This window comes from Accipiter gentilis, chromosome 33 (genome assembly GCF_929443795.1).
Source record: "Accipiter gentilis chromosome 33, bAccGen1.1, whole genome shotgun sequence".
Taxonomy (NCBI): domain Eukaryota; kingdom Metazoa; phylum Chordata; class Aves; order Accipitriformes; family Accipitridae; genus Astur; species Astur gentilis.
The window spans coordinates 19,138,864-19,166,141 of NC_064912.1; the positions used below are offsets into that span (position 1 = coordinate 19,138,864).

Here is a 27,278-nt window from a genome sequence, read left to right on the forward strand (position 1 = left end):
AATTTGGTAATACTTTATTTAATCAGGTGAGCACAAGGAACAAGGAAACTGCATCATCAGGCCAAAGAGATCGATCACCTAGAGGAAACTTACAGCAGCACCCGCCCGGTGGGAACTACTTATCTGCTAACACAGAAGAAATTAACTGAGAATCAAGGGAAGACGTAAGATACTCCTGCAGAGAATATGCATTTTATTTCCCCTGAACTTAACAAACCAAAGGAAGAGACAGGGGGAAGAGCTGACACCGCAGATCAGTTGCTGACTAGAAGTGCTGGGGGCAGCCGGCATCAAACCGAAGCGCCGCTGCAGTCAGTCGTGTCGTGGTAGTGTCGCGGGCATTGCACCCCGCTCTGCTCGAGAGGAACCCGACTCGAAGCAGGAACATGGAAGCTTTACTACTCGTCACGTAGTCATGCATTTTATAAACAGCCATGCAGCCAAATAATCCCCATCCCCATTTCAGGGCGTGCAGCCTGGCCCCTGTGCTGAATACAACACATTCAGGTATTCAAAACAGTCTTAATTAGTCAGAAAAGGAACCAAAAGCACTTTGCAGCCTGACAGCAAGCAAAAATAAAAAGTGTAAGGCAAGGAAAACTTTCTGTAGCCAGGACTAGCTCTTCAGTGATACTCTGAGCTCAATTTCATCATAGAAACGATGCTTATATAAAAGCAGTGTTTTGTCACTAAAAATTACATAAATTAATTTCAACTGATTTTCCTACACCTTAAAAATAACTAAACCTGGTCTGCCAGGAGGGGAGAGAATCAGACACTGAATTACAGCCATGAAAGTGCACTGCAGGGAGGACTCTTGTCACTCCATCACGTCACAGCTGCTGCTGGAGGAGTTACTCCAAACGACGAATAGATTCCCCTCTTGTCTCTGAGAGGTGGAATTTAGAGATGCCAAGCAACATAAGCAAAGCTACTTCAGACTGGTATCACCAAGGGAGGTGCAGGATGTAAACGCTCCGTACAGTCTGAACAAATTATTCTTGTTAGTGCAGACCACTGTAAACAGATAAATGCACTTAAAGGCACTGCAGATAAACATGGTCAGTGATCAGCAGCATTTAATGTCCCCATTTGCTGTTGTTTGGAGCTACCACCGTTAATACATCCAAGAAGTTAGAAATATGGCAGTCATTAAATAAAATTACTGTGAAGTGTGCTTTACAGAAAGTAAAGCCTTAATGTTATTATTCTACATGCAGTGCTACAAAATAAGTTTCTTTAAAGAACATGTTACATAAAAGGTCAGAGGCAACTTCAAATCTCATGTTCAACTAATCGCACAGATCAGTCCAATTCTTCAAGTAGTAGAATTAATTCCGTTTTCAGACAGGAATTTTCTTTGCTGTATGAGCAACCCCATGTTTACAGACACACAGCTGTAATGGTCTTACTCACCAGTGAGTAGCATCTTCTCCTTTTCTGCACCTTTGTAGCCCTGGCTACTATGATCTTCATGGTCACAGAAACAGCACACAAAATATCAGAATATTGTGAGGGAAGCCACTTCTGCTTCCATTTGTTTCAGTGATTCATAATCTTCCCCCACCCCCCAAAAAAAGAAAGAAGAAACCCAAACCAGATGCTTATTCCCCTATTTTGTCCCCTGTCAGTCTTCAGATCAGAAAGTATTTTCTCAGCTATTGCATGTTACAGGAGAAAGGTGGCCCCCTGCCTGCCCACCCTGCGATTTCAGCCTAATTCTACTCAGGCATTTCGGAAGCTCAGACTTTGGATGTTAAATTAGCTACGGTGCAGTCCAGTGATCCCTTTGCACAGTATTTATGAACAGCACTGAGAGGGCTCTCTAACAGTCACCTGCGTATGACTACTCAACTGGCACTGGCCCTCAGCCACACTACACTGCCAAACCTCATTCCAAAAAGTGCATATTCATAGATAGACTGTTTTATTGGTCTTCAGGAAAGCTAACTGATGATTCTGCTGATTGCTTGTAAGGAAGGGAACTCCTCATCCTCAATATGCAAAGCTTTATGGGTGACAACGTCCTGCTGAGTTAGTACTTGCTTACACGTTGGGCAGATACAGCAGTCGAGATCAGAGTTGGAGTCCGTCTGCCAAACATTCTTCTTGTTCTTTTTGGATTTGTTTGAGCTTTGTTTTTCTTTGATTCTGAAATCGTTGTGAGCAGAAAGCAGTTCTTGTTGCTTAACGGTGTCCGGCAACAACACCAACAACTCGTTAAAAATTTTCTTGAAGTTATCTCCAAGCAGTTCTCGGCAACTTTTGTAATACTGTGCTGCAGAAATCAGACCCTTCAGTGAAAAGAGAATGGGAATAATTAGCAAAAAATATATATATAAAAATCTCACTGGGATTCACTTTCTCCCAGAAAGGAAGGCTTCAGGAACCCAAAGGTTCTTGCCCACTCACCTGTCTGAATTGCCCAGAATGAGTTTTAAATTTATTGAACTTGGACTCATCGCTTTGAAGAAATTCTTTAATAGATTGTATTAGCTGAATGTTCCTTTGCTGAAAGTTTTCAGGTATCAAGTATGATCCGTGACAGGATTTTGGCCTGCATTTGAAAAAAACAGACGTGACTTTGACATTGCTTTGTGTTACACAAAGATGCTGCAGGATATATATTATACGGCTGTTCTCTTCTATAGGAAGCACTCCCTTCCACCACTCAACTACCCATGAAACTACTATAAGCAGCATATAGCTATCTTGAGAGGATGATGAAATGTATCCTGTGGGACTACGGTATCAGATTCCAGCTTTACCTAGACAGAATATTTAAAATGCAAGTTTAACACAGTCTTGACTAGCCGTTTTGTAAGCCAGGTTTACTAAAAAGATGCCAGCAACAAAGACCACACCACAAATAAAACTGAACAGATTAATACAGATGTTTGTATTAAACTTACACAAATTTCCCCCTCCCCTTTTCCTGTAACCTCATCTCTCCAGCCCAGAAGGGCCCCATCCAGACACCAGCTACCAGAAAGATCAGAGCAGTGAAGGCATTCAGAGGTCACCAAGGAAAACATGCTTCAGCACCTTGCTTCTGCGACTCAGACAGAATCAATGGAAAGGTTAAGATATATGTTGAAGCTGCAGATTTCCAAATAAATCTAAAAAAGACAAAAGTCTGAGCTGCCACATGGTGCAGGTTTTCATTTCTTCAGACTTGAATCCACGCAACGCTTGTGCTTTCTTTTACACAGCTCTCCTGAATCCAGCCCACAACGGCCACGGGACTCCCCAACGGGAATCATTAAGTGGCTGGCCTCTGCGGCAGCACCTGTTTAGAATAATCCCCTCAGAGTATTTCCTGTTGTTTAAAGCCCATATGACATAACTGAGATGTAATGTGTAAAGTTTCTCTAACTCAGAGAACTTTTACTTACTCTTTCAAAGATGTAGTGACAGGTTCAGAGATCTTGGTGGATGGAATAACAGCAAAACCTGGAGGGGGTTTACTAACAGGCACCGACAGTCCCGGAGGCGGAGGAGGACTCTTTAATAGCACCACAGTATTAAAGCCTAAATAAAAGCAGAGAACAAGCAGGAAGTTAGAGCACATATCTGTGGCACCCACATACCACCGTCTAAAATAAACACCAGTGGTCTAACGTACTCTCCAGAAGCACTAAGAAGTAAGAGTCAGCAGTGCAGACATCACTGTATTGGAAAAAGCCTAAAAACTAGAGAGGTGGAAATCTGTTGCCTTAACAGTCAGGTCAAGGAGCACTTCATAGTGGCTGATGTTACTCTACAGAGAAAATGATTTAATTATTAATTTACTTTTTCAATAGAAAATAATTTTAAAAACACACTCAAACTCACGATGAAAAACACTTTTACATTATTGAAGTGAACAGAAATCACTCCAGAAGCCACAACAACACTAGGCAGAGCAGCACAGAACAAAAACAGCTATGCAAGCATCTCCTGATGCAATGCTACTTTCATTAAAACCACTGCAAGTCGCATTTGTTGCTGTTACTCCAGTTTTACAAGACTATGGCACCACTAAAAGCAAGGGTATTAAACCTCTGCAAACACAGATTGAAAGCGACCAAGCAAGCCAACCTGCTTGGCAAGTACCAGCAGGAACAGGTCACAGCTAAAGAGAGATTTCTTTTGCCCACAGGGGCTTCCAAACAAGATCTTAAAGCACAAAAGCACAGATATGTGTCAGCCATGACTCACCAGAAAAGCAGTGACAGGTAAAGACTGGGCTGCTCATCTGTGAGCCACCCCCAGAGAGCATGCCACCTGCATGGAGCAGAGATATCCCAACATTGCCACCGCTTCAACTGTGATTTACCGAGGACTTTCAAGCCCATCTATGTCACTCAGACTGCCTTTTTAAACTTCAAAGCCTAACCTAGCACCTGGTGGCAGATCTGCTCCTCACATGACAGCCAGAAGGAGTTTATACATCTCATCCATGCGCCACATTTCTCTAAGCTACCTCCAAGCAATGCTGGCCGTGCCCTGCAGTACTTACCTGGTGGTGGGGGCATTCTAGCTGATCCTGAGCTCCCAAGAGCTGGGAAGTCTTCCTGAGGTAAAGGGCATTTGTTAGTCACTGTGGGCTTTTTAAGGCCAGGGGGCTCTTTGGGTGTACTACAGATCGCTAATGATTTTTCCAAATGACCATTCATGACAGCTGCGGATCTGTCAGGGGTGTGAAGAGCAGAAGATGCATTTGAAGTGTGCTCTCCTTCTGGCAGCTTTTCAGTCAATGACCTGGGAAATGATGTCTCCTGTAACAGGTGTGGGGATGATGGTCTCTGCTTCTCAATCCCCATCTTCTTTTTCTTGCTCACTTTCGTGAAAGTTTGTGAGGTAGAAGCTGCCAGCAAGGACGATACGTCAAACATTGTTGGTGTGCTTCTGATCTCCTGGGTTGTCAAGCCACTACTGTTGTCTTCATCATCTGACTGAGAGAGTTTATTGCTCTTCTTACTTCCTTTAGTGCTATTCAAGGAGGATGTTTTTTTGGCTATCTGGTTTACACAGGGGTTGCTAATGGCTTTGACTACATTTTTACTGGAACCATTGTTCCATGCAGATGTGATGTTAGTTACTGTTTTATTGTTAGGCCTCATTTTGGACACCAGAGCTGGAAAATCCTCCTCTTGAAAAGCTGTTTTCTTTGCAGTCGCCGTATATGTCAAAGACATCCCAGAAGAGATGGTGGGTGCTGCAGAGGATGACAAGCTTGGGAAATCTTCTTCTTTAAGCTTAACTGCTGCTAGCTGGGCAGAGCTGTAAGAAAAGGAAAAGTAAACCCCACTACAACAGTGCTGCAGAGGCAGCACAACTCCCAACAGGCCGAACAAACTCCATACCTGTCTGCAGTCTTCCCCAAACTATCACTTAGGGTGGCACAACTGACCCAACTGTTAACGGGATGCAAATGCACTCAGGCTCGTAAACTGTGTCTGGAATGGGTCTCCTCAAAGAACCCACACTAGCCTTGCTGCGTTATCAGTACTGTCTTAGTACACCTCACCTTGACCAGAGCTGTACACACAGGTGCATTCAAGCTGCCACATCCTGCAAAGACACTATTCTAATCATCACCAATTTCAGGAGATGATGAATTTTAAAACTCGCAGTATATAGCTCCTTCAAGATAAGCTATCAAGTTAAAAATGGCTGGAATGGAGAATATTGAGAATGTCCCTGAAATTGCACCACCAAAAGATCAAGCCACGAACTGTAGCAACAACCAGTACTGTTCATGCAGGTGACTAGCACAGAAACAGCTGGAGGCAGAAGGGGGCCAGGGCAGGGAGGAAGCATGTGTAGTTTAAGTGATCTGTAAAATTATTTTCTCCAGAAATGCAGAACATAAGTAAGTTTCTAAATCTGCTTTCTCATTGCTGCAGCCTCGCACAAACTTACCCTTGTAGAGGTCCCGCTGCTGAACCAATTGCTGGAAAGTCATCTTGGCTTAAAGCACCATTAGCAGCTGCTTCTTTTGGAGTATTGACAAAAAGAGCAAAGAAATGTTTTCAACTAAAATCCATTAATTTCAAAGTGAAAGCTATCAATGAACATGACAGCAGCATTAACAAGTCCTATTTTCAGCAGCTGATGATGTCATTAACTGTGACATTCCAAAAGGAGAATTTAAATTCATGCATCACTATTTCCTTCAATTAACTGCATTCACCATTATGTCATTGTATACCAGCTGTAGCATATGGGAAATTCATAATACTCAACATGAGCAAAACATTGGTCGATAAGTACTTTGTGAGGGAAGCCTCTGGAGACTGAGACGCCAATGCCCTCAGCTGTCTGCTCCGTGCTTCCACCAGGGTTTAGCACTCAACTGCCTGCACAGGGTCAGGATGTTCATCAGAGCCTCAGTGCTCCACCTGATGTATGCCAATGCTTCATTTGGAAAGCTGCTCCTCTGAGCAGTCCATCACCCCTCTGCTGCACAGATGCCCAAGCTGCTCAGCAATTAGTTCCTGGGCAGTCATTTTACATTGAAACATAACTCATTCCCAATTTAGATTTGCCTGAAAATCCAAATCCTGTGCTGTGGACTGCAGTAGTTCAGGAACAGCTTTGACATGCATGCAGCAAAAGCTGGGCAGGCAGCTGGGGGAGATAACCTTGCCCGTCATCCCCAACTGAGCTGTACCCATTAACCAAACAGAGCTCTCGGCAGCTTTCAGTTCATAATGAAAGCACATAATCTTTGAGTGGAAATCCTGTTGAAGGAACAATACAACAGTGGAAAATGGATTTGGAGCAACAGTAATATCAAAACACCACTGTATTGCATTTATTTGCCCCAAACTGGACCTGGGTCAAAACAGTTAAAGGTTTGCTTTCACCAGTTGTAAACTTTTACTGGGAATAACTTGTTCTCAAAAAAGGGGAAACTCAACTCAAGCATCACAATAAATCAGTTCTTGCATGCTAGCATAGGAAATGGCACATTCTTAGATTATATCAATTTGGATGGAACATCACACACTGTTGTACGTTAACTGCATTTGATATTTCTACACAGCTCCATTACACATGTAACACGCTGCAGGAATTCCAGCCTACTCGGACACACAAATCTGTGTTGCTGGATTAAGATTCTGCATAGCTCTATCCACGTCTGCCAGCTTTTGAGAACAATGCATGGCGATTCCCACTTTTGCCAGGCTGATCTCCAGACCCATCATGCTTCCCTGCAGCTGCAGAATGTGTTCAACACTAACCTGTAGCATCGTTTGAAGACTTTGGCACACATTTGGAGCTGAGCACTTCAGAATCCCTCAAGTCCTCCTTTTTACCTCTACTGCTGCTGTCCTCTTTGTCTTCTACCCGTTTTTTCTCCTCTTGGCGTTTAGCTGCTACAGACGCCCTGACTGCTGCTGCAACATCTCGGTCTTCTTCCTCCCTACAGGACAAGGCAGATTTTCTTGGTCAAACAGTAAAGATTATCGAGCAGCTTTGTCTCACTCCAGCTCTCACCTCTCTGGTGTCAGCTCCGATGACTGTCCCTGATCTTGTGCTGCCAACTGCTGAGAAGGCTAAAACAAACCCACCACTCCAATACGCCCTGGCACCGGCTGGTGAGACAGGCAACATTCACCCCCTGGATTTGCAAATTCTACATGTGGTAGTAACAATCCAGGCCAGAAGAAACTGGGGTGAACTGGGAGAGACAGTACCAAGGATGCATGGGGACACCTGTCTCTCCCATTCATTTTCAAACATATGAAATCATACTTGTAGGCCACAGTAATTCATTGAAACATGGTTTGTCATGAACTCTCAACACATGCACGATCCACATGCGACACCAACACATAAGTGTTTAGAGATGGACTTTTTCCCCCAGTGAAATCACCAGTAATGAACCAGCTGACCGTCCAGCGAGAAAAAGAAGAAAAATAGATGTGCAGTATGTATAAAGCGCTCAGGTCTTGTGTGGATGAAGAGACATATAAATGCAAAATTTCATTTCAATACTTAACCCTCTTCTTTTTCCAAAGCACTCAGTCTGGCCACACAGAGATCTGTTAGTTCAATGAAAAGCATGGTCCTTAGAATAGGAACTTCATGGTTACCCAGACCAAAAAGTCCATTAAACCTGCAAACACTTGTCACTTACTTCAGAAAATCCTATTTAGAAAAGTTAGCATAAAAACAGTTGCTGAAATTACTTTAGGATTCTGAGTATTTAACCCACAAGTTGAAGATCACATTGTTTGCTTCCTGTGTCAACTCCAGAGAGCTGAAACTTCTGTCCTGGTTTTGGCTGGCATAGAGTTAATTTTCTTTCTCGTAGCTGGTATAGTATTATGTCTTGGGTTCAGTATGAGAACAATGTTGGTAACACTGATGTTTTCAGTTGTTGCTGAGTAGTGTTTAGACTAAGTGAAGGATTTTTCAGCTTCTCATGCCCAGCCAGCAAGAAGGCTGGAGGGGCACAAGAAGTTGGGAGGGGACACAGCCAGGACAGCTGACCAAACTGGCCAAAGGGGTATTCCATACCATGTGACGTCATGCCCAGTATATAAACTGGGGGGAGTTGGCCTGGGGGGTTGATTGCTGTTCAGGAACTAACTGGGCATCAGTCAGCAAGTGGTGAGCAATAGCAGTGCACATCACCTGTTTTGTATATTCCAATCCTTTTATTATTATTGTCATTTTATTATAATTATTAGTTTCATCCTTTCTGTTCTATTAAACTGTTCTTCTCTCAACCCACGAGTTTTACCTTTTTCCTTTGAATTCTCTCCCCCATCCCACTGGAAGGGGTGGAGAGTGAGTGAGCAGCTGCGTGGTGCTTAGTTGCTGGTTGGGGTTAAACCACGACAACTTCGCACAAAATAATTTCACTTTGACCAAGCATGTAGTCAGCACGCAGGCTTAGACCAAAAGCTAGTTCTACTCTCAAGGATTCACTATGGAGGCTTCCAAATTTTGTACCCACTTCCTTCCTACCGGTCCACCAAAACATTGTTAATTGGTAAGTAAAAAACAACACTAAGCAGCAATAAAAAGCCACAAAATGTTGTGCTACTCACCTCTTGTATCTCCAGCTGCCTCTTCTGTTTTGCTGACTTCCTCGGCCGCCCAGTCTGCCTGACCTCCCTTGCCTGTTATACCTGTCAACTTCTTCATAGTCCTCTCCACCTATAACACCTAAACAGGAGGGATGATTGATCACTGTCAAAGTTATTTCTCTAATCCGGGCATCACACCTTGCCTGAAAAAAGCGAAAATATACTGGTACAAACAAACCTATCTTGACTTCTTTCTGATGATTAAGTAGTCTATATAACCTTCAGGACTGCTACATTAAAATATATTTTGCAGTATATGGGTTCCATGTATTGTAACCTGTGATGTGAGTTTTGAATAATTCTGGGTTTGTGCAGAGATCTCCCTACATACAGTTCCACACAGAAGAAAAGTTCTTATGTATGTCGATCTCTGCACTTCTAAGTGGATATGCTACTCTGGTCTCATGCTCCATCTTCATCACTACTTGGTATTAACTGTAATATTTGTCATTCATGTAATTACAAACTGGAGAAGAAAATCAGCAATTTCCCTAAAATTGCGTTACCATCATTAAATCCACACATGGTGAAAAAAATTGTTAAAAAAAAATTCAGGTAGGAAGAGACTTCTGGATGTCATCTGCTCCATCCCCTCACTCAAAGCAAGGCCAGCTCTGAAACTACACAAGGGTGCCCAAGGCCCTGTCCGGTCAAGTTTTGGTGATCCTTGAAGATCCTTGAAGACAAACTCTACAACCTCCCAGGGTCCTGTTCCGGGGCTTGCCCAATGGAAATGTTCACCAGATGTTCTTGAAAACCCTCAAAGCAGTAAAACCGAATATGTTTCTGTCCATCTCATCCCCCAATCATGCTTACCCTCACTCCTCCTCTGGTGCCTAGGAGCATAGTTGAACTGAAGGTCTATCTGTCGGTTCTGCCTGGCCTCTGCCCTGTTCTTGCTGTGGCAGGCTGTTTTGTGCGCTTTATAATCTATTTCTGTGCGGAAAGCATGGGTAAACTGTTCTGTGCTGCACCGTCCCTCTTCACAAAGGAAGTGCTTTTCGCGGAAGTGTTCACGAAGGTATTCATAATCACTGGAAAGAGAAAAGAAGCTGAGCTGCAACCTTCCCAACATATTTTTCTAATGGTATATGGCTAGTCTTACAAGATGAAGACAAGCCTAGGCAGTTGGTTCTTTCTTTATCCCAGGTAAGCTTTCCAGATGAAACCACTTGCATGCAGTCAACATAGACCTTAATGCATGATCCCAGATGTTAAACTAAACCTACTGGCTGATAATCATCACATCCAGCTGTACCCAAGGCATGTATTTCAGAAAAGAAAATTTACTTCTATTTGCTTTGCACATGAACTTTGGAGCATTAGAGTTAACACACTAGACAGCTGCAGACATCTGCTGTCATGCTGCAAAATGTAACTTTTGATGTATAAAATTAATGAGGAAAACTTTAAAACATGAACTAGACAAAAAGTCATTACTTTGGGTATTGGTTTGAGGAACAAAAGAGACTGCAGCCAACCTGCTCACATTCTTGCCCTCTGTCTTCAAGCACTACTTTCCCCAAAATTCAAAGCAGACCCAAGCAATTTTTCCTCAAGATTTAAGCTACCGCACGAGGAATAAACTGCTTGCACAAACCTGTAGTATTCCTGAGCACCATCAGAGTCACAGAAATGACAAAAATAATGATCTCGTCTTAGGTGTTTCAGTAACTCATCATTATCCAAATAACGCTCATCACAAAATTTACACAGGGGATGCCCACGATGAGAGGTGTCATCTGGATCTCCATGGATTCGATGACGGGCGAGGTCTTTACGAGAATACCATTTCCGTTCATAAGTAAAAATCTGAAGAAATGTATATATATATATATGTATTACTTCTTGTGAACAGAGAACAAAATGGAATAAGCCGGGTTGTGCACAACTTGTTAATTTGTAGGAGTGAAAGATTTGCTTCAGAAAGATGCAATCTGACAACCGACACCTAAAATTTTCAGTGAATAGGAAACAAAATTCAAGCAATAGATCCAAATTAAATCTAACTTGCATTCCACTGAGTTTGAACACTGGAAACAGATATAGTTCACCTTTTTCCCTTTCATTTTTTTTTGGTGTATTAACATAATGCAACAAACTTTAAATTATAATCTCTGCTGGGGAAAAAATCCTAAATATGTATTTATGAACATACAGTATTTTATTTTATATACATACTCAAACAAAAAAAAAACCACCTGTAAACCAGAAGTAAGCTGGTTTACTTTCCTCAGATCACAACTACCCCAAGATAGCTACATACAAAGGATACAGCTCAGTTAACAAATTTTGTATTATAAGCCAATCTTCTGTCCCTACTTAACACGCAAGCTATTTTAGTAGTAAGGGTTCCGAAGATGCCAAAAAGATCAACACAGCCTTGAGAACAGAATATCCTTTATTTCTCGCCTAGATAAGGACTGTTAACTTGTTCTGGAAAAAGGTTCCTTTGGCTTAGCTAGGGCTGACGGACTGAAGCTTCTGCAAGTTTAAGAACTTCTTTTTGGTGGGTACTAGTAATATGGAACTTTTTTCTGCAAAAAAACCCCAACCTTGCAATATTCTGAAATTAAAAGCCAGTAAGCTCTAATATTGTCTCTCCCAGAGAATTCACAAAGAATAACAAACAAGTTCCCTTAGTGCTGGCTACTTAAGCTGACCGTGGAAACACCTCTTCACCAGAGCTCAAAGGACACTGCAACCAAAAGAAGCACTCCTGCCCTCCCCTGACCACTTCCCTTAAATTAGCTTTAGCGATTGCACGACCACAGGAAAGAGTCAAATCAATTCACCGAAAGCTAACCCTGCAACCCCCCTCCATGTATTAACATTCGTTCAGGTCAACCTGACCACTTCTGGATCCTGTCCCTTTCAGCAGTAAACTCCAGTTCAGTTGGCATAAACTAACTGTGGCACCACAGGATAAATGCACTTCTCCGATTTGATATTTAACTGGTTTCAGAGAAAACAAACACACATACAAAACCATGTGTAATGACTCCTAAAAATGTGCGTTCATGCATTAAATTCCCTCCTACAACAAAAAGGAATGCTGACAACTATTAGACACAGAGGTCCTAGAATTCATTTAACAGTAGCTGCCAATTTTGAGAACGCATAACTCACAAACACAAAAACCACTCTAGCTTCAGTGAAAGGTGGAATTCTGACTTTCAGACTGTGAAAAAGTGTTGCCTAACTGACATAACACCAGCCCTTCTACGTGAAATTTGGGTGGGATTAAAAAAAAATAAGAAAGGATGATGATGGTGCTGGTAAGATGAGTAGTTTTAAGGCTCAATACACATCACCTTTTCAGACATAGACAACTCAGCTTTCCAGTAACTGTTTTATCTTTAGCAGCTTGTAAAATACATTTTAAAACAACCTCTGGTCACGTTCTATGTGTGTACATCAAACACAGCAGACCTCAACTGCAGGCAACAGTGAGTTTCATTTTCCAATCAAGTCAAAAAGATACAGGAAATTTGTTCTGAACAAATAAACAAGATAATGAAATACAATTATATTTCATTAAACCAGCAAGATGGATTCTCATCCTGTACATGATCCAACTGTAAATGCTACGTTGACGCTGAGCTGAGAAATAAATCCATCACTCCATGATGCGTTTTGCTTTCTGAACTGACACCAAATATTTCCTTAAGTTACAGTTTTAGCTCATAACGTCATTACATGTGTAAGTCTTAATAGACATCAAATCTACCGGTACTGTTGTAACAAAGTCTGGCCACAACTCAGAATTAACTTTCTATCAGACAGTTAGGATTTGGTATTTACACACATTGTGGCAGAGGAGCTAACACCAGAAGGTTATTAATATGGTTGGGTTTCATTTAAAATATAATCCACTGAGAACCTCTAGGCCTTCTTCATTAATGAGTTTAATTTTAAAGCAACTGGCCTCACTGCAGGCAGACAGAGAAAACTTAAAAAAATAAATTGGTGCTGTTCAGCCACGCCCTTCTTCCCACCTCCCCAAGTATTCTTACAGGTCATATAAGGGAGCACCTCTCCTTCCCAGATGTTAAAACATAGAACTAGCTCACCTTTAAGTGTTTAACACAGAGTTTGCAACAAAAGAGTTCATGCTGCTTCCTCATGTGCTGTTCCAGATCTGCAAAGGTGTTGAATGGCTTCACATCTGGACACAAAGAGCATTCATGCTGCAGCAGCTTCCTAAGGGACAAGAAAGATTTCCTAAAAATTAGCTGATTCCCTCTCAGCTGCCCAATACCTTTATCAAAAAACAAATGTTCCGTCAGTGGCAGAAGGCTGCATTTTTATAGCTCTCCCAGCAATTTGTAATGAGGTTGGCGTCCTGCTTATTCCAAGAATACTTTGTCATATGTCAGGAACAGAACAGAAGCAAATTACACAGAGGCTTCAACTGTAAGAGAAGAGCTGAACAGTCACACTGTAGGTAATACACTGCCACTATAAAATTCTGAGTGGACTGTAACACGTCCATGCAACATAGCCCTTGCTTACTGAGGATTGAGCTGATATATGCAACATTCACACCCAATTTAATTACACTTTCTACTGTCAGAAACTGAAGAATACAGTGGGGAGAAATAAAGAATTGTAATAGAAAAGGAGGGGGGAAATAACCAAACAAAAACCCCACAATGATTCCCAACAAGAGCTGAAGACAGAGCACTGGTCTCTGTGGGAGACCTCACTCCCTCGCACTTGATTGCTGCCCACGGAACTGTAATCTCAGCAACTCTCCAGAAATTGTATCATCAAAAGCAATTCCCAAACCTGGTGTATAATTCATCAGAACATGCTTCTAACTGATTCTGCTCACTAAACCCATTGCCCAGTTCCATAAATATGAACTCATCCAAAACTATAAATGTATCAGAAAAGCTAGACTCTTAGCCCAAATCAGGCTGGATATAATGCACAATTCTCCAAGAAAAAGGTACCAGTGCCTGCATGGTTTCATCTTTTTTCACTCTTCTTTCCTTTTAATTGCTTTTCATTATCTTAAAGCCTCCCAATTAAGCACATTACGAAGAATATTTTTAGAACATGATGCTGATGCCACATTTTTTTTACTCCCCATTGTTTTTTTACTTCACCCTTTTTTGTCTCCCATTTAGAATTAAGATCTTTGAGGCAGACAAGGTTGCTCTTCTCTTCATACAATGTTTGGTACCACTGGTTTTGATTAGTCCTTACACAGCACAGCAATAAATACAATTATAATAGTAATTCACTCTTTACTAATTTCCACAGCAGCCGTGCAAGGAATGAAAAGTGTTTCAGCAAGTTTCCTGTTGCTAAAGAAGTAAAAAGCAACTTTTCTTGACAGAGCGACTCTCCTGTATTATGCATTGGTGAATCTAACACTCCAGCCTTGAGGAGTTGCTCCCTTTGGTGACTGTGGTACTGAGCATTCACGCCAACTGTGCGGCTCCAGCCTCTCATCCTAGCAAAGCCACCTGCACTGCACGGTGACTAATGTACACAGCAGAGCAGCCACTCTGTTCCCATGAAACAAAACCACTGTTCTACTAAAGCATGCATTTCCTGCCACGTAAGGCAGATAAGAATATGCTACTTTAGGGATACATTACAGAAAGGATTTCAGTACTTACCTGTACAGTGCATAAACATCTCCATCCGTAAAATAAATGTCATATTTCTTCTCATGCTGCAACTGGTTAAGCGCTATTGTTGAGAAAGAGGTAAGCTTCCGCCCAAAGACAACCTGCAGGCAACACAAGAATCAGAGAGAGCACACTCAGGCTCCAGATAAACTCCTCACCACAAACTTTGTTTGTGAGGGAACTCGCCACAGCCTGAAGCTTGGACAACACTTGCAGAGCTTTGTGTCTGTCCCAGCTGCTCATCACCACCCCCGCCGACTGTGGTGCAAAGCCACTGTGAGTGCTCCTTATCAACTTCCAGCAAGTGAGCCAGCTTAGACGAAGGTGGATTGGACTAGCCTGGTCCTTGGATTTTGAACTAGATTAGGAAACTCTTTCACAGTATGTTTTGCTACCACAGCTGCGCTAAGAGTAAATATCTTCAACCAATTCAACCCCTTCTGCAGCAAATGTCTGTCAAGAGCCCTGCACTCAGCTCCCTCCTACCTCCTGGTAGGAGATCACACAGAAACCTACAGTCTGCAAATGAAAAGTGACACTACTCAGAGTCAGACTGGGAAACCACGGTTTCTTCTTTCCTTAACTATCAGGAAAGCAAGAAATAAAATGCTACATCACTTCCCAAATTATTTGTACCACCTACCCCTTCTAAGTGAACCTGCTTGCTCACAATTGCTCCCACTGACCTCCATGCAGCCTGGGTCTCACACTGCAGCCATTTACAATATTACATTCTTCTTCAGAAGCAGCCTACCACTGGTCTGCTCCAGCACACGTTCCCAGTCTGGGAAGTGCTGGGGTAGCAGCAACATTTAGGAAACAGCTGGAGCTACGTGCACCAGCTCAGAAAGGCTGAGACACAAACAGAGGCAGCATCTTTCAGTTCTTACAGTAGCCATGGTAAACCCAAAAATAATTACAACCTTAATATAAGCGTTCAATTATATAATACGCATGTCATTTAGTCTTGTTAAATCACTCCTCTACCCTTGTTGGGGTGAAATACCATGGAACAAGTCTTTTGTGTCTGGTTTTGTGGGTTTTTTTAAAGCTTTCTTTACAGTTGGGCTACTTTTAAATTAACCAAAATAAAAAATACACCCAACTTTCTGAAATATCAAACTTAAAATAAAGGGAATATAAGTTTAAGTTTGTTGCGTAAATGACAACTATGTCTAACTCCAATTATTTAAAGAATTTCGTTTCAGTGAAATTGTACTGACATTTCATTTCAGCCCAAAGTGAGTTTTAGAAGAGAGGAATGGATTGCTGAAAAGCAGGATTTTTCACACGAGTCCCAATACAATTTCCTACAGCAGTTCCAACAACAATCGCACACACATATATAACAAGAACGCTGACTGATCCGCTGAGCCTGATCCAAGTATATGTCAGGATTAGTTTACAGGTTGTCCTGTTTTCAGCTGGGATAGAGTTAATTTTCTTTCTCGTAGCTGGTATAGTGTCTTGGATTCAGTATGAGAAGAATGTTGATAACACACTGATGTTTTCAGTTGCTGCCAAGTAATGTTTAGACTAAGTCAAGGATTTTTCAGCTTCTCATGCCCAGCCAGCAAGAAGGCTGGAGCCAGGACAGCTGACCCAAACTGGCCAACAGGGATATGCCACACTGTGTGATGTCATGTCCAGTATATAAGCTGGGGGGAACTGGCCTGGGGGAACGGCTGCTCAGAGAACTAACTGGGTATCAGTCAGCAAGTAGCGAGCAATTGCAATGTGCATTACTTGTTTTGTATATTCCAATCCTTTTATTATTATTGTCATTTTAATATTGTTATTATTATCATTATTAGTTTCTTCCTTTCTGTTCTATTAAACTGCTCTTATCTCAACCCACAAGTTTTACCCTTTTTCTTCTGATTCTCTCCCCCATCCCACTGGGTGGCGGGGGAAGCAACTGAGTGGCTGCGTGGTGCTTAGTTGCTGGCTGGGGTTAAACCATGACACAAGTCAACAAGTAATCCTTCCTAACTTCACCGAAACAATTATACATCACTGAAAGCACATATTACCATAACAAGTATATCCTGCTTTCTCCTCCGTCACGTCCTGTGCTGCCACTCATTTTCATAGTTACATTTCCTTTGGACATGCTACGACACTTACCAGTTCAGTCTGCACTACTCTGTACGACACCAGCTGAGATTTGGTAGTGTTGTACTTGCCTCTGCTAATGCCACACACGCTATACAAATTAAGAGACCTGGTTTTACGTCCTACATATATGTTCAGTTCATTCAACAGCAGTTTTGATGTGATTTATACACCCCAATATCTTTTTTTCTTTCCTTGGGGTAGGTGGGTGAACAGACAGAACAGTATTACAGCAGCACTTAAAGACAAGGGGGAAAAAAGAGCACAGCCATTAAAAATGACCTCTCAGTTAATTATAATAAAAGGATCATTTTAAACAGTTAATAAAGGAGGGAGAAAGATGGCTCAATGAACTAAAGTTCAGGCCACATAATACAGCAATATTACAAAACTTAAAAGCTCTCGAGATTTAACAGTCCACCTGTGACCTTAAGACAAGCAGGTTTAAGGAGGAAGAGCAACATCACAGCTTGCTTCTTCCTAAGACAGGAGAAGCGGAGCAGCAGCTCCTCAGAGGATGACCAAAGATAAAATTACTTTCACAGAGTTTGTTTCTGTACACAGAAGCTACTCATGTGCCAGTAAGCTCTGTCTAAAAACCACATTGACTCTCCTGGCCGCCACAAAGTCTGAGGATCTTCAGCACGCAGCCCAAGATCTTCACTCCCTCCAGCCACGTGAACAACATGACAAGCAGCCAATGCTTTAGCTGGGGGGAGTCTCTCCTTTTGCCAAGGGGAAAGCCCCCTCCCCCAATATATTTATCTTATTTCATTTACTAAACCATCTCAGTATATTTCACTCAGTGCTACCACCAATTGTTGTCTTCTTAAAGGGTTTGTTTTTCTCTGCATCAGTTCTGCAAAAACAAATTCACGCACGAGCATTTGTTTTCACAAATATCCTTGAACAACTTTTCTTCACGTGGCCCACTGCTGCACCGAATACTCGGCTCCCTCTGCACGGCCGAGCCACAGCATCAGAGCGACTTCCCCCGAACCCCGCAACAGGGCCCTGCGCTATCGCACCAGCAGAGCGTGAGGAAAACAGAAGTCTATCAGAAAAATTATAACCGAGGGGAAATTATTTTTTAAGCGTACGCCCAAGGGACAGCTCACGCTCACCGGAACCGGAGGCAAATGCAGCATGGTGTGCTGTAACGCAAGGCATGAGCAAGCCCTGGAAGAATACAAAGTATGTTCTCCCACAAGCTTAAAACCAAGTCAGGAATTTGGCAGGACGATAGGGTCATCCGAGACCACGTAATACCGACTCCGCAGAGCAAGCTCCGCTGATTTAAAAAACAAAACCCCATTCCCTTTAAATCCCATTTTCTTCCTATTTTCTTTCCAACACGCCTCCCTTCTCCTCTGCACGTCAGCCACACCTCTGGGAGCGAAGCAGACGGCAAATAAACCCGGAAAGCTCCCGGCTGGGGGACGGTTTTCCCCCCACACCCCCCACGGCTCCCCTCAGCAGATTTCACGAGTTGCTCCGTGGCCCGGCTCCTGCCCCGGCCCACCCCGCGGCCTTCCCCTCCCACCCCGCGGCCCTGCTCCCCCACGGCAGCCGGCCCGAGCCCAGCCCCGGGCGAGGTTGTGGGCCGGGGGTGGTGGTGGTGATGGTGGTTGCGGAGGGCGGGGGGGGGGGAAGAGGCCCGGCCCCGCCGGGTACGAGGGAGCCGGTCCCGGCCTCACCTGGCCCAGCTCCTCCCGGCACACCGCGCAGTACCGCACGCCGCACAGCGCCCGCATCCGCACCGAGCACCGGTAGCAGATGGGATGGTCGCAACGGCCCAGCGCTACCACTTCTAATTCCCCGCAGCACAGCACGCAAGACCCGTCCGGGGGACCCGCCGCCGAGCCGGAGGCCGAGGCGGCCATGGCGGCGCCGACCCGCCGCGGCCTAGGCCCCGCACCGCCTAGCAACCGCCCGCACCATAGAGAGGCGGCCTAGAGCGCCGCCCGGTCCGGCGAAGCGACTCTCCGCCCGCCTTCTGACCATAGAGAGCCGCCCTCGCGGATCCCCGGCGCAGCGCCGGCCTGGCTGACCATCGAGGCTTCGCCTAGAGCGACGCCTCACGCCCCGCCCCTCCGACCGCTAGAGCGCCACGCCTTCCGATGTCACCCCGCGTCCTCCAGCGCTCCACCATAGAGGAGCAGCCCAGAGCGCCCCATCGCCCCACGCCGCGCTAGCCTTCCTCTCGCAGGCCCCCCCCCCCCCGACCATGGAGAAGCGCTGCCCGGAGCGTCTCCGCGACGGAGCCCCTCTAGCTGCCTCTCGCTGGTCTCCCCTCAGGCGGAGGCAGTCTGCGGGAGCCATTTGGCGACTCGTTGCCCGGTGGCAGCTGAACGGGCCCCGGGAGAGACCGAGCAGTGGCCGGGCGGCTGCGGTCTGCGCTGTGTCACCTCAGGGCCTGCCCCTGGGCAGCTGGAGCCCTGGTCTGTGGGGAGATGGAGGACCCTAGGCCTTTGCCCCAGCACCCCTGGCTGTGGGGAGACTGGGGACCCCAGAGCTGTTCCTGGCACCCTTGGGTGCTGCCCTGGGCCTTCGGCGGCGGACAGGGGGCTGTGAGGCAGCACGGCCCTGGCTCTTCCCCCCGGACAGGGTGTTTTGGCCTCGGCGTGTGCGGTGGCGTTGGTGTCCCGCAGATGTGGCAACGTGGTGACCCACGGCGGGATGGTGATTGAGGTGGGGGTTTTTCCAAGGCAAACAGCCCCACGATGGATGCATCAGACCTGCAGCTCTGCCTCTTGATCTGATTTTATAAGGCAGGCGCCTGGTAGCCTGCGTAAACTAGGTGCGATTGGGGAAAAAAGCGTTAAGAAGTGTGCTTGAAACACTGTGGAAAATAGGGTATCGCATCCATTAGAACAGTACCACAAATGGGCTCTTGTTAGTGTCGGTACGTTAAGAGCATAGTCGTTTAGAGAAATCTTTGTGTATGTGCTACAGGTCATGATTCATGCATTGAGTATCCCAGCATGTGACAGCTGCCCGGGGTTTCAGAGCGAGTTGAGGTGAACTAGAGTTAATCGTGGATAACGCCTGTTTGGTTGGTGAAGAAATGTGTGTTCCCTCAGGGCTGATTTCGTATTTTGAAGGCCTGTGTGTTGCTGGGGCTCGGAGGTGAGAATTGCAGCGCCTCAAACAGAAGAGGGTGCTCCAGGAGCACGGAGAACAGCTTTAACGTGGGGCTCAGCAGCCATGTTCCTCTGGAAGTAAAGTAAAAAGCGTAGAAGCTTGTTTGGGGACAGCACAGAGGAAGAGACAGAAACAGTTTTTCAAACTTCGGACTCTCCCACCCTTTTTTTCTCCCATATTCCCACCAAATGACCAACGTGGGGTCACTTCCTGCATGTGAAAAACCAGAGCAGATCCCTGTCAAACACGGAAGTTCTGCTTCTAGATCCACCCAAAAAGTCTCAAGAAACCCCAAGATCTTGGCATGAGGCATTTGTTCTGCCACATCATCGTGTGTGTCACCAGATGAGCAGCATGTCACTCCGCTTAGCAAACATTCCTGGAGTCCTGTCCCCCGAGTCAAGGGCTGCCATCTGTCCCAGAAATGACAAAGTGCCCGATTTTTTGTGGGTGTGTCCTGTGACCTGTAGAGCTGGTATTAGGGGATGATCGAAAAATGATGCCAGGATGCACCATGCCTCAGTGAAACAGCTCAATGCTCAGGTTACTCGTTGGCATAGTGTGATAACCCTTAAAGACAAAACATATCAAAAGAAACTAAATTTTCTAGGAAAGAAAATGGAGACAAACCACATGAAATTACACATTAAAATATACAGTAAATTCCTAGGATCTACTTGTGTGCATCATGGCTGGCTGGAAGATTGGACGAGCACCATCCTTATCGTTCGGATCCGCTTTCTTTTCACTGAATTCCTTGTCATTTGAGTTTAAAGATGCTCTCCGTTTTCTTTGAGGCATAAATTATCATTTTAGGACAAAGGAGCATATAAAACATAGTGAGTTCATTAAAATGTATCATGATGTTATCTAGTCCAACACCAGCAGCATTTAACAACATCTGTGCTGTAAAATAAATTAAGTAATAGGTTTGATAAGTATTTTGGAAAACAGATAAATAAAGTATTTCAATGTTTTGGATCATTGGCTACAACAGGTAATGTTTACTTTCTCCTAAAGAGACCCATTTATCATACTGAAGTAGAGTAGATAATACATGTCTTTCTGGTAATCAACATTAAAGTGTGTTTGGGTGGGGCTGTATTAAATAATTAGGAATGACTGAGGATGTTGGCTGTAATTACTTCAGAAAATGTGTGTGTGTCCGTGTGTCCCGCGAATTAATGATACTGTTGAACATGTTTTTGTGTCAAAACTGCATCACACAATTTTGGAGAGCAATTAGCATGAAATGAGATGGAGGCTGCCGACAGTAATGTGCTGTCTTAAGTGTCACTCGTCTGTGAAATTACGCAAGTACCCCAGCACTATGGCCAAGCATAGGATAATAAATATACCTGCATAATTAGGCTTAAAAGTGACATTACTCATCACAAGGAACATGGTGACAAAGTGACTGGGTGGAACTGGAGTTTGTACTTTTCAGATTTCAGTTGTGTGGGTAGGAGCCGGTCGGTGGCCCCGCTGCCTGCAGGTCTGACAGCGCCGAGGACCTGATCCTGCAAAGCATGTTCATACCAGTGTGTTTTTCCCACTGGTAGCATGTGTGATGTTCCTGGTGAAAGGGAGCACTGGCTCTTTGCTAGGGTGCTGCAGGCAGGCAGCATTGCTGGCAACTCATCAGCTGGGGCATTTTCTGCTTCTCAGATAATATTTACTATAATCGGTGTCTGAAGGGGGAAATCACTGAAGGTTTTGTGTCACTTCACGGCACAGCTGAACTTCCATCAGCAGTGAAAGCTCATACCTGTCAGATTTCGCACTCTCACCAAGTCCCCAGTTTTAAACTAGATTCCAGAAGTTTATTTGGAACAAAGAACACGTAAGGTTATCAGTGCAGACTGGGATGCCAGATCCAGCCCTGTCCTCTGTGTGCAACCATACGACAACCCAAATCAACCCAGACCCCCAGCTGCCGGCCCGCTGCCGAGGCAGCCCTCGGCAAAGGTTGGGTTTCCTTAACTCCTGCCTCTTGCTCTCACTCCATAGCACGCCAGATAACAGGTCTGAACAGCCCTTCTGTGTCATGTCCTGCAAACTGCAGCTCTGTCTACGGCTCGGCTTTTCCAGCGGTGTGCCAGGTCTTTACACAGGTGTAAAACGCCAAAAAACCCTCCTCTCTGCCATTTCGATATCATCGCACAAGATACTCCTGCTTTCTTGATGTCTGCACCTTCAGCAAACAGAACAAAGAATTGCTAAAAAGCCAATATTCAAACTATTCACCAAAGCCTGTTTTCAACTCATAATCATTCTGAAAAATCATCCTGCTGCTGTATGTGAGTCATGGGTTTAGATTCATTTATTTCGTGATGCAAAGAGGTTTTTATAATACTCTTTCAATGGATTGAATCATTCTTTGCTGATGACTTAAGGATGCTGTTTTATTTCTCTGGTGATTGCAAATGGAAGCTGGATCTTAGCGCTAAGCGTGACCCCGAAACATAAAGAAATATAATCATATATAATTAACTAGGCTCCAGTGTGTATTGTGAATATCTTGGTTGGTACTTAGTTCTATGTGCTGTCAGACAGGAAATGTTTTCTTCCCAAGATAAAGGGTTAATATTGATGCTAGGGATAGTTAATTTCCATGTTTACTCGCTAAATATCACATAATAACATCAGAAGACAAAGGCACTTTTCAAGTAATTTAATCAGCAATAAATATACTTTGGAATAATTGATAACTCTGCAGATGAGCACAACAAATCCATTTTACTCAGAAGAGCAACAGATCAAATATTTATAGTTCAGCACTAAAATATTGTCAAAGTGTAGAGCTAAAGGTTATGCCTTAGATTAATTTCATATTCACAGCTTGATGCGGATGCGGTTCATTTGCAGCCAAGATACTTAGTGTGTAATAGTGAAATTTGCTTTCATTTGACAAAGTTTCTGTTAAAAGTGGTAATTTTCTCAGGGCTTCTTTTTTTTAAATAAGTCACAGGCAGCCTCTTGTTAGTGGTGGCTTCATGCAGCTACCTCACTTGAGGGCACGTTTAAATTTATAGCCCTGACTATCCATAGTCTTCAGAGACCAGTTTATGGTTCAGAGTTTAAGGCTGAAAATAGCATTTTAGGTTGCTGTAAGATCAGTGTTTTGTCCCAGACCCATCACGCTGCCTTCCTCTGCGACCTCCCTTCCACTGCGTCCCATGTGCTATCAAAGCAGCTTGCAGCATTTCGGACTGCACGGGGGTCTGTAGGGTTGGGGGGTTTCATCCTACGAGGTTTTGGATCAAATATACTGACAGCCCTATCTGTGGGACCGATAGGAAGTCGGTCTGTTATATTCTTGCATTTAAGAAATAACCCAGTCTGTGATTGCTAATCACATTAGTTGTTCACCTCTTTTTTTAACCGAAACATGTTTTTCTATTTAAAAGTTCAGTTGCAGAGAGGCATACACATACCGCAGTCCTTTGGTTTGTCAGCAGGCACAATGCACTCTGCGTGATGCACAACTTCAGATTTGATGAGAGAGTTTTCCTCCCAAGATCTTTATTTGCTAAAAAAGGTAATTTGGTGACAGGAGCTTTTCTGAAAAGTAGCGATTCCTTGAAGAGGGGGAGGATGAACGGGGAGGGGCAGGATCCTTAAAGTCTAAAGAGAGACACATGCTGGGAAGCAGAGTTGTATTTTAAGGCATTCATAAACATTAGTCTAGTGATAGAGTTTTCTTTAGCAACGGCTTGTTGGAGGCTGAGAGCAGCGTAAGTGCAGCTAACTGAAAATATAGTACCTAGATGGGAATTCAGAGGAACAGAGGGGGAAAGAAACGGCATTAGGCTTTCAGGGTGAAGCGCCAATGTGCAAATTCCCAGAACAGGATGAGGACCTCGAGAGAGCTTGATTTTCAAATAACATTACGGGAGCTAACGTCAATGGACAGAAGCAAAGCAGCTCGGCAGCAAGAGCTCCCTTGCTGCTCATGCCCCAGTTCTCGTAACGGGGAGGAGAACTCATGCTGGTGCACATCAGAGGGGACGAGGCAGCCGGAGCGGGGCACTGCGCGATGCTCTGGGCAGGGTGGGAGCCTCAGGAGTGTTTGTGGAGCCGAATTGTGACCCAACCTTTACTACGCTTAATCCAAGCCGGCCCAAGACTTGGCAAAAGCAAGTTCTGCCTGGATGTTTTCATCCCCATTTTTATTTTCAGCAATGCTAAGGCTCAGAAAGTTGGAGAGGTCAGATAGCAAATAACTGATAAATTTGGGAGTGCACCTTGGAGCTCCTGACTCCCCATTTGGTGCCCTGCCAGCCCGACCACTCTGCTCTGAATAATCTCAATTTTTTTTTGTCTGCTGCTAGATTTTGGGGGGTGTCAATCTCACACCTACAGGGACACCATAAGCAGCAGTAAGAATTGCATGCGGTCAGTGTGGGACATTGAGCTTCTTGTTGTAGCATCATGCTTCTTGCAACACAGTTGTAGCATATTTAACTCTCGTTGTAGTGCTGGTGCAGGAGCAGGACTGCTAATGCGTCTCCTTTCTGGTATCTCAGAGGGTTTTACAAATACAGCTCTTAATCTGGCAAAGTGGTCATGCCAAGGAAAACATACTCCACCTGTGCAGATTTGCTTGAAGACAAATTTTGTTCTCATCTACATGCCTTAGAGCCCTCTGCTCCAATTATCTTACACGTATATAAATGGGCGTACTATATAGCCTCACCTAATCAAATTTCGAGAAAATAGGAGAGCACTTTGGGGTTGTGTGGGATTTGGTTAAGAGATCTCAGAGCTGTCAAAGAAAAGATTCATCTCACAACTCTTCCTTCTTACAGTAAACATGCTTCAGATCGAAGCCAAATATACTCTGCACTTCACACATCTGGGTATTAGCTTGCTTTCATTATTGTAAATGACTTCCAGGAGAAAGGCTGAATCATGGACTGGAGGGGGGCTGAGAAATCTGCTTGCATTAGAGACAGCCATCTGATGGCATCTTTTTTTGCCTGCTCTTTTACCTGCAGTTCAGGTTTTTGTCTTTCCTTCTTCCTTGCTGCTTTTCTAAGGCGACACTGTCATGCCACATCCTCCTGATTTTTTTCATCATGATTCTTTGGTGGTGTTACGTTATGTCCAAATCACTCTATGATGACATTGCTTCAGCCCTTGAGATGTTTAGAGACTCTCTTAATATTCTGCCAATGGCAGCTGTTGGAGGCAAAATAGGCGAAATACAGGGCTGGACAGATGGGCGATGTGATGGTTTCTGACAGTTCGTCCTTTCACCCAAGTAGCCCCATCAGAGTCAGGTTCTCAAGTTGATGAGTCACGTAAGAAGCGAAGGATCACGCCTGTAGCTTGTAAGATGATGGACTACTTCATTAAGCTTGGATAGGTGAGGACCTATTATCGGAGTTTGGTGGGTAGTGCAGAGGACCCGGGTCTGTACCTCCGTTCGGTTTTGGTCTCCAATCAGTGATTCAGTTATTCCCTCTCCATACCTCAGTTTTAAGCAGAAATCATTCCACTGACTCAGCTGGGTGCAATGGTGCTTAATTATTATCTATAAAGGGCTTTGAAATCCTAAATGATCAATGCCTCAAGAGTGCATGCGATTAGTAAGCTGGATGCCGTGTTGTGAGCTCAGCTGCAGAATTCGAGTGAACAAAGAAGTTCATTTGGCCTGGAGCAGCAAGCTCCACAAAACTATGCAAAAGTATCGCGAGTCTGTGCGTTGTTTTTTTAACTTAGTGCTAATGGATCCATTGTTTCATGTAAAGGTTTCTACCGCTCGTGTTATACCGTGTGTGACATTTACAGTACTCTTTGTTCCATTAGCAAAGTAATTTGAGATAGTTTATTATCCTTTGGAGACTTTACTGCTTGCTGCTTAACTTCCATGTGACTGGACCCTGGAAAAAAAATCTCTTAAAATAGTACACGAGTCTAAAAATAGTGAGGAATTGGTTGTTTCTTAGGAGTAAAATAATTAATTTAGTGTACTCTAATAAGAAGATCTGCAACACCAGGAAACACCACTTATTGTTTCCTCTTTCTCTTCAGAGCCACCAAAATATGCAGCAGTTTTACTGTGGAGTCAAAGGTGTGCCTTGCCTCACAGTTTGAAATCGTAATTTGTTTGTATCAGCTACAGTTCTTTTATTTCAGAGGAACAAAGAAATAGCATTTAATCAGCATGTTCTGAATCACTGGTGAAAGGAATTGCTCCGTAATCTGAATTTATTACACGAGGACACTTTCTAGATGCAAGAAAATGGCAAAGGTTGTTATTCCTGGGACTATCTGCCTGGGGTGCTGTCACTGCGGTACCCGAGGGACCGAGCCTGCTTGGGTCCCGCTCGCTAAGTGGCTCATCCACACTCCTTAGCAAAACACACTCGTTCTGATTCACCAAGAAAGCTCAGCAGTGGGTTGGGTGTTGGAAAGCATCAGGGTTTGCTGAGCTACATATGTGGGAATATTTTTTTCTCGCCATTAAGGCTGCGCTCACTCCTGGGTTGAAGTAATGCAGGAGGCAGCAGGGATGTGAATCTGGGAAAGTAGGTGAAGGGTGAACCGCAGAAATTCGGCGTGCAGGCAGTGATGGAGCAGTGGGGACCCACACCACTGACCTTCTGGGCAGCCAGGCAGGTTATTTATCACGTTCACCTTTTCATGTGGGATCTTCAGGGCCAGGTCGCTCAGATGCTGAGCTTCGAACCTTATCTGAAAGACAGCTGCCTGCAGCAGCACCCGGCTTTGCACCGGCTCAGGATGAGCGTGGTGCTACCCGGTAGGGGATGGGCGGCAAAACGCATCCCTGCTGCAACCTCCGACTTCAGCTCCTTCGCCAATTTTGTGCCTCCAGCTGATTTCACGGCGGTGAAGCCTCTTTTGCCTTTTGGCTGTTTCGTGCCTGTCTCTCCGAGGCAAACCTGTGCCTGCGTGGGAAGGCAGAGCCAGGCAGAGTCTCTAGGTGAAGGACCTCGGAGCAGGAGGCTCCGATACTCGGCCAGACCTGCCATTTGCTTGTGTGGCCTTTGGCAACTCACTCCAACACTCTGGGCCTCGGTTTCCCAACCTGAAAAACAGGATGATCACAGTTAACAAAGGCGGTGTGAGTTTGCAGAGAGCTGCACAGCCGGAGGAGGAGGAGGGCAGGCTCTGTACCTGAGCGCATGAGGCTTCTCATCCAAAACCATGTCGCCTCCATCCCCTCATCGTACTCCCACAGGGAGAGGCTGTAGAGCCCAAATGGCCAAAAAGTGTCATGTATAGGATGAGCATTAATGACCAAGCGTGCAGAGAC

General features: G+C 44.5%; 1 protein-coding gene across 3 annotated transcripts; it reads right to left on the reverse strand.

Moving 5' to 3' along the window:
• Positions 1 to 176: 176 nt before the first annotated feature.
• On the reverse strand, positions 177 to 18,792 carry ZNF598 (zinc finger protein 598, E3 ubiquitin ligase). Of its 3 annotated transcripts, none has more exons than XM_049790967.1 (12): positions 18,547 to 18,791; positions 14,723 to 14,835; positions 13,163 to 13,292; positions 10,690 to 10,901; positions 9,906 to 10,123; positions 9,051 to 9,168; positions 7,233 to 7,414; positions 5,908 to 5,977; positions 4,502 to 5,265; positions 3,396 to 3,531; positions 2,413 to 2,557; positions 177 to 2,294 (listed from the first exon to the last, which is right to left on the reverse strand). In XM_049790967.1, the coding sequence occupies exons 1-12, from the start codon at positions 18,730 to 18,732 to the stop codon at positions 1,947 to 1,949; spliced, it is 2,622 nt and encodes an 873-aa protein (XP_049646924.1). In that variant the 5' UTR covers positions 18,733 to 18,791; the 3' UTR covers positions 177 to 1,946. The 3 variants fall into 3 exon arrangements, 2 of the variants coding, with proteins under 2 accessions (XP_049646924.1, XP_049646923.1); XM_049790966.1 differs by having other exon boundaries at positions 5,908 to 5,980; positions 18,547 to 18,790; XR_007504517.1 differs by lacking the exon at positions 177 to 2,294 and adding an exon at positions 2,913 to 3,119 and having other exon boundaries at positions 2,487 to 2,557; positions 5,908 to 5,980; positions 18,547 to 18,792.
• Positions 18,793 to 27,278: the final 8,486 nt, after the last annotated feature.